The sequence below is a fragment of the Aedes albopictus genome, chromosome 2, assembly GCF_035046485.1.
Source record: "Aedes albopictus strain Foshan chromosome 2, AalbF5, whole genome shotgun sequence".
Classification (NCBI taxonomy): domain Eukaryota; kingdom Metazoa; phylum Arthropoda; class Insecta; order Diptera; family Culicidae; genus Aedes; species Aedes albopictus.
The window spans coordinates 354,403,954-354,418,571 of record NC_085137.1 but is presented as its reverse complement, the minus strand read 5'-3'; the positions used below and the strand labels follow the sequence as shown (position 1 = coordinate 354,418,571).

General features: G+C 40.8%; 1 protein-coding gene across 2 annotated transcripts in view; it reads left to right on the top strand.

The window, feature by feature from the left end:
• The window catches only part of LOC109416238 (protein qui-1), a 378,767-nt gene that overhangs the window by 198,595 nt on the left and 165,554 nt on the right, over nucleotides 1-14,618 (top strand). For both annotated transcript variants that reach the window (XR_009997894.1, XM_062852727.1), the window contains exon 6: nucleotides 9,667-9,905. Coding sequence is in view for 1 of the 2 variants with exons in the window: in XM_062852727.1 (XP_062708711.1) it covers nucleotides 9,667-9,905 (239 nt within the window). In the remaining variant the exon portion in view is untranslated. The remainder of the gene's footprint in view (nucleotides 1-9,666; nucleotides 9,906-14,618) is intronic.

Genomic DNA, 14,618 nt, shown 5'->3' with positions numbered 1-14,618 from the left:
GTCACATTCACAAAGATTTTCCAACGCGAGTGAAGTTCATCCAAATGCAGCTCTATTCAAGCAAATCTATGTAATATAAAAGTTATAATGTGTAAAATAGTTTACAAGAGTCCTGCGCTAATTTGTGCAAAAAATTTTAGACATTAAATAAAAGTCATTTACTCTGCACAAATTATGTGGAAACATTATTAGCGTGCAACACGTGCGATCTTTTCCCGCCATCCGGCTGGAAGACGACCGTGGTGACAGTTGTTGGTCGCAACGCACATGTGAGGCAGCGAACGTCGCTAACGCCATCTGTTCGCTGATTGCCACTTGGCAATTTGTGGCGGCCATGTTTTTTACACAAGCTGCTGAGTCAAACTTGAACGTCTGTCTGCGCTACTGGTTTTCCCTAATGTGGTCTGAGATTTTTTTTTGTTAACCGTTCATCAGATTACCTAAAAAGCTGCGATTTGATGTGTCACATGCATGGATTTGGTTCTCTTTTACATTTAACCATTTCCGGCGGGACAACTGCATCCAATTACGGAACACTGCCGGTAGTTTCTAATGTAGTCTGGTTCTATTTTCTTGCTAATCGTTCATCGGGTTTTCGAAAAAGCCGCAATTTGATGTGTTGCATGCATTACTTTGGTTCACTTATGTATTTGGCCACTTCCGGCGGGACACTCGGAATCGGTTCCGGAACATCACCGGTTCAGATATGGTCTAAGACTCTTTTCCTGCTTACCGTTCATCAGGTTATCAGAAAAGCCGCAATTTGGTGTGCCGCATGCATGGGTTTGGTTCACTTTTGTATTTGGCCAATTCCGGCGCGACGAACCGGTTCCGGAACACTACCTGTAGTTTCTAATGTGGTGTGAGCCTATTTTCTTGCTAACCGTTTATCAGGTTATCGAGAAAGCCGCGATTTGATGTGTCGCATGCATAGGTTTGTTCCACTTTAATATTTGGCCACTTCCGGCGGGACACCCGGAACCAATTCTGGAATACTACCGGTTCAGATATGGTCTGAGACTATTTTCCTACATACCGTTAATCAGGTTATTCTTAGGAGAATTTCTTGGCTTTTCAGTCCGATTGTGAGATCAAAAACACCTTATGTTCTCTTACTCCGACGTTTCGATCCGTATCGGATCTTTTTCAAGGAATCGATTCCTTGAAAAAGATCCGATACGGATCGAAACGTCGGAGTAAGAGAACATAAGGTGTTTTTGATCTCACAATCGGACTGAAAAGCCAAGAAATTCTCCTATGAATACACCAAGAACAGTCGTAGTCCATCAACGAGTTGATCAGGTTATCGAAAAAGCCGCTACGACTTCGGATAATCGAGTCCGACCTGTATTTGATGTGTAGCATGCATGGATTTGGTTCACTTTTTGCCTTTCTCGTACACTAAGTGTACTGGAAAGGCTATATGTTCACTCCAAAAATGACTTTTTGATAGAAGGCCCGGAGGGTCGAGTCACATATACCAATCAACTCAGCTCGACGAATTGAGGTGATGTCTGTGTGTGTGTGTGTATGTGTGTGTGTATGTGTGTGTACAAAAAAAAAACTCACATCACTTTTTGGCAGTAAACCTCAACCGATTTTAATGACGAACGGTTCATTCGACGCGGAATCTGGTCCCATTGTTTCCTATTAAAAATTGTTCGGATCGGTCCAGCCGTTCCGGAGTTATGGCCATTTAGGTGTTCCGGATCGGTACCCCAGGAAGGGGCCAGATATGAAAACGCTACAAACCCATTCATGCGACACATCAAACCACGGCACTTTCGAAAACATGATGAACGGTAAACAGGAAAATAGTCTCGGGCCACATCTGAATCGGTAGTGTTCCGGAACCGGTTCCGGGTGATCCGCCGGAAGTGGCCAAATATGAAAGTGAACCAAACCCTTCATGCGACACATCAAACAGCGGATTTTTCGATAACCTGATAAACAGTAGGCAGGAAAACATTCTCAGACCATATCTGAACCGGTAGTATTCCGGAACCGGTTCTGAGTGTTCCGTCGGAAGTGACTAAATATGAAAGTGAACCATATCCATGCATGCGATACATCAAACAGCGGCTTTTTCGATAGCCTGATGAACAGCAGGCAGGAAAATATTCTCGGATCATATCTGAACCGGTAGTGTTCCGGAACCGGTTCCGGGTGATCCGCCGGATGTGGCCAAATATGAATGTGAACCAAAGCCATACATGCGACACATCAAACAGCGGATTTTTCGATAACCTGATAAACAGTAGGCAGGAAAACATTCTCAGACCATATCTGAACCGGTAGTATTCCGGAACCGGTTCTGGGAGCTCCGCCGGAACTGGCTAAATATGAAAGTGAACCAAACCCATGCATGCGATACATCAAACAGCGGCTTTTTCGATAGCCTGATGAACAGCAGGCAGGAAAATATTCTCGGATCATATCTGAACCGGTAGTGTTCCGGAACCGGTTCCGGGTGATCCGCCGGATGTGGCCAAAGATGAATGTAAACCAAAGCCATACATGCGACACATCAAACAGCGGATTTTTCGATAACCTGATAAACAGTAGGCAGGAAAACATTCTCAGACAATATCTGAACCGGTAGTATTCCGGAACCGGTTCTGGATGTTCCGCCGGAAGTGGCTAAATATGAAAGTGAACCTAACCCATGCATGCGATAAAACAAACAGCGGCTTTTTCGATAGCCTGATGAACAGTGGGCAGGGAAACATTCTCAGACCATATCGGAACCGGTAGTGTTACTGAACCGGTTCCAGATGTCACGACGGAAGTAGCCAAGTATAAAAGTTAACCAACCCCTTACATGCGACGCATCAAATCGCAAGCTTTTCAGGCAACCTGATAAACGGTTAATAAAAGAGAATAGTTTCAGATCATATTTGGATCAACCGATAGAGTTCCGGAACCGGTTCCGGTGTCCCGCTGGAAGTGTTCAAATGTAGTAGATATCAAAACCCATGCCTGCGGCACATTAAACAGCGGCTTTTTAAATAACGTGATGAACGATTAGTCAGAAAATAGGCTCAGACCACAACGAAGATCTTTATAAAGGCTACCGATGATGTTCCAGGACCGATAGTGATGCAAAACCATCATTGGGTGCTTCCTAGGGTGCTTCGCAGAAACTTCAAAAATGAACAAAGTCAATGCAAGCGATAAATATGTGTAAGAAAACAAAATCTTGACTGAACTAAAGCCACATACATACAGACGTCTTACTCTACTCACTCTCCATCGTCCTTGTTTTCAACGGTTGAAACAAATATGTATTAATCGTTGTTGCTTGTTTGACGTCTACTCACTACCAACATCAAGCCGCAGTGAAACGCAACCTGATTAGCATTTGGCGATTATTTTTTTTTCGTAACGATGAATGTAATAGCAATATGTTACGAATGATATGTCTGTTTGTCTGTACTAAAGCAATCTCATCAAATCACTGAGGTGTAAAAATATACAGTAGGATAGGTCAACGTTATATGAGAAAATTATCGCATTAACCCCGGAGAAAGTTTTTTCAATCCTCTTTTCCATCTAAAACTACTGGAATTTTTTTATGGGATTTTTTTTATGGGATTTAGTATGGGCAATTTCACTTGCTTGCATTTTTTGTCAAATTTTACATGAATTTTGTAACCTATGATAATAAAATATAGCCTAAAGCGTGAAGAAAAAACTATGTCGAAGACCGTAAAGCAGGGCTGTCCAACATACGGCTCGCGGAATCGATGAATGCCCAAGGATTGAAGACATATTCTACCGTGATGTTACAACGTTTTGACGCATTCGTAGTCAGATTTTCCACTATAACTCATGAAAACGAGCGTAAACCGCAAAATATTATTTCATATTCGGATTCCTTGTAAAATTTCTGATATATTTGACCTATTGAACATTTAGTTTGCATTAGAAAAACAAGTTCAAAATGCGTATTTGTAGCGTGACGTTACAACGCGCTACCAACATCTTAAAAAATCTGCTCGGATTTTTATGATATTCTAAATTTTTTTTCCACCATTGAAATTTATTGGTTTGTTCTTCAATTCAATGGAATAAAACATTTAAATTTCGGATTTGTTTTTAAATAATCGACTTTTACATTTCGTGACGTTACAACGCCTGTTCAGTTTCAAACAGGGTTCTGCTCGCGTTGTAACGTCACGAAAATGCACATCATGTTAGAATCAGAATAATCAGCCAAATTTACCCGAATTTGTGAATATATAATTGCATTATCTTCACTGCTTCAAGGGGAACTTTATTCTATTGAAAATCCGTTTTGTGATAAATGGCTCGGAGGGCCAAGTTATTGCTATCAATAGTATGAATACTCCTTCATGAAGGTTAATGACACCGGCACCCATCTTTGGTTTAGTATCACCCATATTCTTCTAATTTTGTTCCAAAGACTAGCGCGCTGAGATCCATTATTTTGCACCACCAGATATTTTAATTTTTCAGCATATAACTCATCACGCCGTCGAGATAAGGCACATTCTACCGTGACGTTACAACGTTTCTACGCATTCGTGGTCAGATTTTTCACTATAATTCATAAAAACGACTGTAAACCTCAAAATATTTTATCATATTCAGATTCCTTGTAAAATTTCCGATATGTTTGACCTGTTTAACATTTAGTTTTCATTAGAAAAACTTGTTTAAAATGCGTATTTGTAGCGTGACGTTACAACGCACTAGAATTCGACCCCCTCTACCGCGTAAATTTGCTCGGATTTTCATTTTAAACTGAAAATTTCTCCCACCATTAGTTCTTCAATGCAGTGAAATAAAACATATTCATTTCGGATTCGTTTTGGGATAATCGACTTTTACATTTCGTGACGTTACAACGCCCATTCAGTTTCAAACAGGGTACTGCTCGCGTTGTAATGTCACGAAAATGCACATCATTTTTGAATCAGAATAATCAGACAAAATAAGCCCGAATTTGTGAATATATTATTGCACTATTTTTACTGCTCCAAGAGCAACTTTATTCTATGAAAAATCCATTTTGTGATAAATGGCTCGGAGGGCCAAGTTATTGCTATCAGCAGTATGAAAACTCCTTCATGAAGGTTAATGGTACCCATCTTCGGCCTAGTACCACCCAAATTCATCTAATATTGTCCCAAAGACTAAACTGTTGATATTCGTTACTTCGCACCACCAGATATTTATATTTTGCAGCATAAAACTTATCACACCGTCGAATTAAACATTTTTTCAATAATTTATGCAATGTCATTGATTCAATTGAATACGCTTTAACGTTGAACCATTCGTCATTGAAATCATCGTCATCATCAAACATTTGAAAGCAGTTTTTTCGTTCAAATCAATCATTTTTGCAACGAAAATGGATTCACTGTATTCCTTACGAGGAATAGAATACAGTGAATATATTTTCGTGGTCATTGTTTTGATTTACAGCGAAAAAACTGCTTTTCTATTTCCGAGATATGATGACGGATGCTTGAGCCTTAAGATGTGCGAGCAGTTATTGAACCAAAGACATACCTGAGGATCTGCATACCACTTAGGGGCATCAATTTCTGTGATTCCAGAGACAAATATACCTGATTCTGGCAAAAAAAAGTTGTTTGATAAGTCAAAAACTTACAGCTGATTTACTATTGGATGTGAGATTCAGTCACACTGATTAGTTGAGAAACTGTTTTTTTTTGGCAAAATCTTTGGGCACTTTATAAGAAGTTACAGCATGTTGAATATTTTTTGAATAAATATAAAGTGTATTATTTTTCAAAATTTCAACTACCACTAGTCAGTTAGAAACTTGAACCAAACGGCTTTTGAACTGAAATTTTTTGACAAGATAAACAACTTTTTCAAAGACATCAACATTCTAAAAGTCTAAAGTCTAAGTAATTAGAGTCCCGAGATATATGAGTTTCAATTTCGTAGGTGTTGCGTCTGTTTGTCCGTGATTCTTGTTATATGTATCAAAAATAGATGTAGCACTGACGTAATATCCATCCCATATATTTCATGATCCTAACTATTTAGACAGTTGGTGTCCTCGACAAAATTGCTTTGCTGGTCAAGAACTTTCAATTGATGGGCCGTATCTGGCCGTATGATTTCAAATCCTTCCACTAGGAGGCGCTAGAGGGCATAAACATTTTTAGTTTTACTTATCTCAGGATCGTGATTAATGGTTGCTTCATTAAAGTTGTTTGGTAGATCAAGGACTTTCAGTTTAATAGCCGTATGGTATTAATTTCTGCCACACAGTGGTGGTAGTTGCAAATTTTCAAAAGCATGCCAATTTTATTAATTACCCAAAACACATTCAACAAGCCGTAACTTTTTATAAAATATATAAAAAATTCTCAAATTTTGACTGATAGTTCCTCAACTTGTTATCTGTACTTTCTACAATTTTGGACTTGATTGGTTAGCTCTACACAAAGATGGAGCGCTTTAAGCAGAATCATATTTTTGACTGTGTCCTATTAACTCTTATATCTAAGGAATAAGTGAATCAAATTAAATTAAAATTTGAGAGTTAAGAATTATATATTGATCTTTGATTACAATTTGATTTGAATACAATATGTCCAAAGTGAAAAAAGTTCCAGCTTATAGAATACTTTTCAAGAAATTCTAACCCCTTGCCTGCTTTTGCAAAATGGAAATTTAATCTCGCATCTATTGGTAAATCAACTGCAAGTCCTTTACTTACCAAACAACTTTGCCGAAGAAATCGTATTTCTATGTAAAAGGGATCCTGAGATGTATGGAATTTAAAATTTGTAAGTTCACTAGCGCCGCCTGTTGGTGGAAGTTTAAATCAAACTATCCATCAACTGTAAGTCTTTGACCAACTTAATAACTTTGTAGTTTCGTCAGTGTTTCGTCCGTTAGCCACTCATATCACAGAAATTTTCGGTTTGAGTGATATTAGATTACGATTAAAAAATTTTACAATATCGCAGTACAATTACATCGTAGATTTTGACCTAACACCATCTCCTCCGACCTTCAAAAATCTACGTAGTTTATTAACCGGCAATGGTGAGCAATTTATAAACGATATCTCGAAAAAGAGCTCATACACAACGAGAACGAAACTGTTTTGAATATAAAACTACGTTTGTCCAATTCAGAAGCCGTCCAATCCAGAAAGATTTGGTCTTTTCCACAGAACTTTTTTTCGTGACGTTACAACGCAAACTTCAACCAGGTGAAACTCAGGCTTCCGTGAACCGATTTTCTTTTTTTTAGTCTCATTTGAAAGATCTTTTCGAGTACAAAGAGCATACAAAATTTCATGTTTGTAACGTTTTCCGTATTTCAATAAAATTTAAAAATGTGGATTTTTCGTGACGTTACAACGCAATAAAAACCCATACTATGACCAGTAATATTTCAGAGTTGTAAAGTCTTCCGATTAAAAATCTTTTTATGCTATAAAATCTACATACATTTATCTACAAATGATGGAAGACTTTTGAAAAATCAGTGTGTTGGTGTTTAAAATACGATAGTTTGGATGAAAAGTGTGCCTAAAAGACTTAAAATCACGATTTTAATGTTAATCTTAATCGTCGTTCAATTTATATTTATTGTCACACTAATATCATGTCGAATACATTTTTGGATGACAAAAGTAATGTAGAATGTGATAAAAATGTCAAATATGCCATAACTCAAGTTTGAAAAATTGGTATTGATGATACGGGGCCCGTAGAATGTGTCTGAAATATTTGAAGATATTTCATATTTAAATAAAATTTAATATTAAAAATAAACTCGAAATAGGTAGAGTGTTTTGTTAAAAATTTTCAAAGATTAAAAAATTTAAATACATAAATTTAAAAATTTTAAACTTGAAAGATACAGCCAAATTTGAAGCAGAATTTCAGCAAAATTTACTGAATTTCAGAAAAACGTTGCTGCTGAACAGCAGAGTTTACTGAACGAATCAGGAAAGTTTGCTGAATTTCAGCAAATTGTTTGCTGCAACCTGCAGTTCGGCAAAATTCATAAAAAAGTATTCAGGGTGATTTTTGCAAAACAATCAAGAATTCTTGCTCACATTTTATGACCCAAATGATGTTAGTGTTGTGATTTGCCGTGAGAACGGGTAATCGGATGTACAAAATTTCATTGTTGCATTCGTGCTTTCGAAATTTGATGTCGAAATTTAATGTCTGGCCCGTCGACTGGTATGGAGTATCACTTGTGGCCCGTGGCCACGAAAGGTTGGGCAGGCCTGCCGTAAAGTCATCTGTGATTGTGAAAGACGTTATATCCTAGCTTGTAATTATCGTCTTGATGTTGATCGGTCTTCAGTGATAGTGAAGGTGCTCAAGCAGTCAACTGAAAATTCTGATATTTTTCAGCCCAGTCTATACGTTTAACCTTCCAGGACGCGCGCCATCAAGCAGCTGAAACTGCACCGCGCTCGCACTGTTTACGACAAGCGAGGTTTTTTGGTAGTGTTATACTTTTTACAACGGCGCGCGCGCTGAAGGGTTAACGTAACGTCGGAATATGTTCAATTAATAAATTTCCCAATTTTATTAAAATTATTGCTTTTCTAAATAAGGTATTCTCAGGATTCAGGAACAGTTCGCATTACGTCGACGGAAAGATCATGCTTCGGAATGATGGCCCTAGCACAGAAACTAGCTTAACAAACAATAGTAGAAGATTCCAAAAACAGGACCGAATTCTAAACCGCCCGATAGGTAGGAGATTGTCCACAACCGAACGGACTCAATAAATACCAAAACTTCCGTATGACATTTTTAAGTTAGGCTAGGCCATCTTGACTAGGAAACCTTGACCGATTGAACCCTTGAAAAGGCGCCATACAGATCGAAACGTCGGAAAAAATCATAAACTAGTGTTTTCGATTCCCCCAAAAGGCTGAAGCTGAAGGCTGAAGGTAGGCATTATGTCGATCCGTTTAAGGCTTATGTTTTATTGAAGAAATGCTCTTTTCAAATGATAGGTGTGGAAAAAAGAATATGTATCGATGCAAAGAGTAAACATTCCCGAAATCCAGCGCATAAGTAAAAAAATGACCTCTATACTGGATCCATTCAGCCAATCGTGCAGTTGCTTACCTTAGCTATAGTGAAAGTATGACAAGGGGAGGTTAGGGAGAGAAGGAAAATATTGGGTGCTGTACTAGGTGCCACTATTGAGCTCACCAGACAATGTCTCAGAAGAAAACAAATACATGTGTTTAAATGGTATGTGGGACGATGTGACAAGTGATATTTTCAAAATGTCCAAATGGAGTACGATTGGATTAACAACCGTACATGATAATTGATTCAGCTTACATTAAATCCAATTTAATCCTCTGAATGGAGTGCCTATGCCAGATTTTAAAGCTTTGATTACTGCATGGAACATAACCCCGAACAAGGGCCCTCATCTTGACGACTATGGCCCTGTCAATTGCATAAACACATTCTAACGATGATCCAGATTATCCGGATGGTTTAGCTATATCGGAAAACCCCATCAAAGGCACTTTGCCTCTACGTACTCCAATCTCAATCCCATTTGAGGATGAGGCCGATAAGAATCTAATTTTAGCTTCTATGTCTCTCTGTCTCTCTCTGATTTCCGCTTGCTCCCCCAACCACTGGAAACTGGTCACAGGACAAAGGAACGTCAGGAGTGGATTACGGAAAGTCGGCAGCTGAGCGATATTCTCGAGAACAAAATCGACGAGATTTTAAAGGCATTCCAAGGTGGTGGCGGCGGAGGAGGTGAAGCAGGAGGAGGAGGAGGTGGAGAGGAAGGTGTAGGCATCACCTTAATCGATAGCAAACGGTTCTGTGATAATCTTAAACGACTGAAAACCAGAGCACTCGAGTTGGAAATCCAGAAGGGGCTAGGTAAGTGTTGTTTCTGATTTTGTCGTGTGTGATATTTCTTGAAATGTGTTCGGTCAAAGTCTTGCTGTGAAGTTCGGTAATTGAAACTAGGTGTCCATCAACAAAAAAAAAACATTCTAAAACTTACTCTAATTGTTACCTTACTTAAACTTATTTTAACAAATTGTATAAAGAAAGAATCGTATTAATAGACTTTTGACGAAAACTTGCAATCATTCGACACCTATTGTCTTCATATCGGAAATTCTGTTAAACTCAATAATTGTATACAAAGGAGAGATAACTGTGGTCCGGATGTAAAGCGATGGGTCACGAGATGAACTAGCCTAGAGCTGCAAATCTCGTTAATACAGATAAAAAGATCAATTCTGCCGAAAAGCAGCGATTGACTTCCAACTGAAAGCGATTTCACCTCCATCTTTAAAATGTATCACTTAATTGGCAACCATTGATGTACTTGATTGAAATGCCATCAATCAATTCCAGACAACACAGTCCAAAATAGCCGGACAACTTTTTTTTTCTCTGCCATCTGATGGCCGATCTCATTCAACATGAGTTGAGACAGACAAGTTAAAAGCACTTGGTCGGGTGATTCGGTGAAAATATGTCATCATCAGCGCAGCATCTGGCGAGATCTGGTGCGGACAGCTGGTGCTGGAGGCGTGTGCAAATAATATTCGGTGCTACAACAAGTTGAACTCGATGAATGGCCGCCAGGCTGTTCGTGGCAAACACTTGAATTGAGCATGATGAGGCTCAAATCAGTGAATGAATGCGTTTGTTGATTATTGAATAAAAGGATGACAATCCGGAAATTAGTTTGAGAATTTGTTTGTTTCCTGTTAAATGAAAAAATGATGACCACAAACAAAACAGATTGATTTCTTGTTTGAAAAAGACGTTCCTTGTTTTGAAGGCAAGTGATAAAAGTGAAGATAATGCAACAATTACAAGTGAATTGACGATGGTGGATGATCCAGTGGATTTCAGTACGTTTCGGATGTCTGGATGTGATGTGAGGATCTTCAGAGAACTTGATATCGACATTGATAGCACACTTATTGATACTATCATTCTCAGTTATATTCAGGCACTGTTATTAACCGTGGCAAACTGAAGAACTCAGTAACGACGGTTGCACAGTGGTTCAGAAACCAAATTTACGAGGAAAGATGCACTCAGTGCCTTCATATGATTTTTTCAGACAAATCAAGCCTAACTTTACCAAATACCGTATGTATCATATGTATGCAAACAAAAAAGAGATTTTCCCATGAGGCGCTGAATTTCGTTAAGGACTAAAATGCTGAATGTATGAGATGCTATGAGGGGTCTCCAATTAGCCTAATGGTTAAGGCTATGGACCGCCAATCCGGAGACGGTGGGTTCGATTCCCGTTCCGGTCGGGAAAATTTTCTCGACTCCCTGGGCATAGTGTATCATTGTACTTGCCTCACAATACACAAATTCGTGCAATGGCAGGCAAAGAAAGCCCTTCAATGAATAACTATGGAAATGCTCAAAAAACACTAAGTTGAAGCAAGGCAGGCCAAGTCCCAGTACGGACGTCGAGCCAAAAAGAAGAAGAAGAAGAAGAAGATGAGTTGCTATGGGAACAGCTAACTGGTGCACTTGGTGCACCGCAAAGCCTTGACAAGTGCACCGCGGCAGTTCCAAAAATCTACTTTCATGTCTAAATTCTGCTTTCAATGTCATTTATGTCCACAGCATCAAACATCCTACAAGAAATGTATCTTCAAAAATTTCGCTTAAAATCTTGGATGTAATTCAACTATAGTAGTACCGTCTACCCCCGTTGATTTGAACGACACGTTATACAGACCAACGTGGTTCGCTTATAATTTGAACTTCTAGTAGCCCTGAAAGACACTTTGCTGGTAATCTTGTTTGCTGTTTTGATTTGTTCCGTTCACCCCATTCTATGAGCAGAATGACGTTTGAACCAATTTTAGTTTGAATGATGTGCAGATTGGCGGGTGTCAAATTAAAAACTGCTAAGAATAGAAGCGGTCAAACCAACGGGGGTAAACGGTATTGCATAGGACCTGAGAAGGAATCTATCAATGATTTCAATCAGTTAAAGTTTTTTTTTAATTTGGCATGATTTTCACAATGAGCATGTTGTGAGGACCTCACTCGAAAATTTCAAGAAAAAGATTTCCCAGTAAAAACATTCTATCTCGAACAACTATGTCTCTCGAACGAAACTCATTTTTTCATTTATTTAGTTAACATCAAATTCATGATAATACTGAATCAACAATTTGCCGCCATAATACTCGATTTGCAGCTGCAGCTCTCCGACGTCGGTCACGCCCAACACTCGGTAGATCACGCACCACCTGGTCCGATCATCGTGCTCTCTGCGCTCCACGCCTTCTTGTACCAACCGGATGGTTAGCAAACACCAACTTTGCAGGGTTGTTGTCCGGCATTCTTGCAACATGCCCTGCCCATCGTATCCTTCCGGCTGTGGCCACTTTCTGGATGCTGGGTTCGCCGTAAAGTGCAGCGAGCTCGTGGTTCATCCTTCTCCGCCACACACCGTTCTCCTGCACGCCGCCGAAGATCGTCCTTAGCACCCGTCGCTCGAAAACTCCGAGTGCTTGCAGGTCCTCCTCGAGCATCGTCCATGTCTCGTGTCCGTAGAGAACCACCGGTCTTATTAACGTCTTGTACATGGTACATTTGGTGCGGGGGTGAATCTTTTTTGACCGCAGTTTCTTCTGGAGCCCATAGTAGGCACGACTTCCATTGATGATGCGCCTTCGTATTTCACGGCTCACGTTATTGTCAGCCGTTAGCAAGGAACCGAGGTAGACGAATTCTTCTACCACCTCGAAAGTATCCCCGTCTATCGTAACATTGCTGCCAAGGCTTGTCCTGTCTCGCTCAGTCCCACCTACCAGCATGTACTTTGTCTTAGCCGCATTCACCACCAGTCCGACCTATGCTGCTTCACGTTTCAGGCGGGTGTACTGTTCTGCCACCGTTCCAAATGTTCTGGCAATAATATCCATGTCATCCGCAAAACAGACAAATTGGCTGGATTTCGTGAAGATCGTACCTCGGCTGTTGAGCCCGGCTCGTCGCATAACACCTTCCAGGGCGATGTTGAATAGTAGGCAGGAAAGTCCATCACCTTGTCGTAGTCCCCGTCGAGATTCAAATGAACTAGATAGTTCACCCGAAATCCTTACGCTGTTCTGCACACCGTCCATCGTTGCTCTTATCAGTCTAGTCAGCTTCCCGGGAAAGCTGTTCACGTTCATAATTTTCCATAGCTCTGTGCGGTCGATACTGTCGTATCCCAAGCAACACACATGTTATATAAAAGTTACGACAGCGCAAGTTTTGGTTGTGTAGAAGTTTATTTTACGTTATTTCAACGCAATGTTAGAATTACGTAAAATATACTTTTATACAACCAAAACTTGCGCTGTCGTAACTCTATTATAACATGTGTGTTGCTTGGGATGCTGCTTTGAAGTCGATGAACAGGTGATGCGTTGGGACTTGGTATTCACGGCATTTCTGGAGGATTTTCCGTACGGTGAAGATCTGGTCCGTTGTCGACCGGCCGTCGATGAAACCGGCTTGGTAACTTCCCACGAACTCATTTACTTTAGGTGAAAGACGACGGAAGATGATCTGGGATAGCACTTTGTAGGCGGCATTCAAAATGGTGATCGCTCGAAAGTTCTCACACATTAACTTGTCGCCTTTCTTGTGGATGGGACAGATTATCCCTTCCTTCCACTCCTCCGGTAGCTGTTCGGTTTCCCAGATCTTGACTACTAACTGGTGCAGACAGGTGGCCAACTTTTCCGGGCCCATCTTGATGAGTTCTGCTGCGATACCGTCCTTACCAGCTGCTTTGTTGTTTTTGAGCTGGTGGATGGCATCCTTAACTTCCCTCAGCGTGGGAGTTGGTTCGTTCCCATCCTCTGCTGCACCAACATAGTCATTTCCTCCGCTGCCTTGGTCCTCCGTGCCTACATTCTCTTCGCCATTGAGGTGCTCGTCGAAGTGCTGCTTCCACCTTTCGATCACCTCACGTTTGTCTGTCAGGAGGCTCCCTTCCTTATCCCTGCACATTTCGGCTTGCGGCACGTAGCCTTTGCGGGATGCGTTGAGCTTCTGGTAGAACTTGCGTGTTTCCTGTGAACCGCACAGCAGTTCCATTTCCTCGCACTCCGCTTCTTCCAGGTGGCGCTTTTTCTCCCGGAAGAGACGGGTCTGCTGCTTCCGCTTCTGTCTGTATCGCTCCACATTCTGTCGGGTTCCACGCTGCAGCATTACCGCCTGCGCTGCATCTTTCTCCTCCAGAACCGCTCTGCACTCCTCGTCGAATCAATCGTTTCGTCGACTCCGTTCCACGTACCCGATAGTGCTCTCGGCTGCGTTGTTGATGGCTGCTTTCACTGTACTCCAGCAGTCCTCTAGAGGGGCCACATCGAGCACACCCTCGTCCGGCAACGCTGCCTCGAGATTCTGCGCGTATGCGGTGGCGACATTCGGTTGCTTCAGTCGCTCTAGATCGTACCGGGGCGGCCGCCGGTAGTGTACGTTGTTAATAACGGAGAGTTTTGGGCGCAGTTTAACCATCACCAGGTAGTGATCCAGAGTCGATATTAGCGCCACGATAGGTCCTGACGTCGATAATGTCGGAGAAGTGCCGTCCATCAA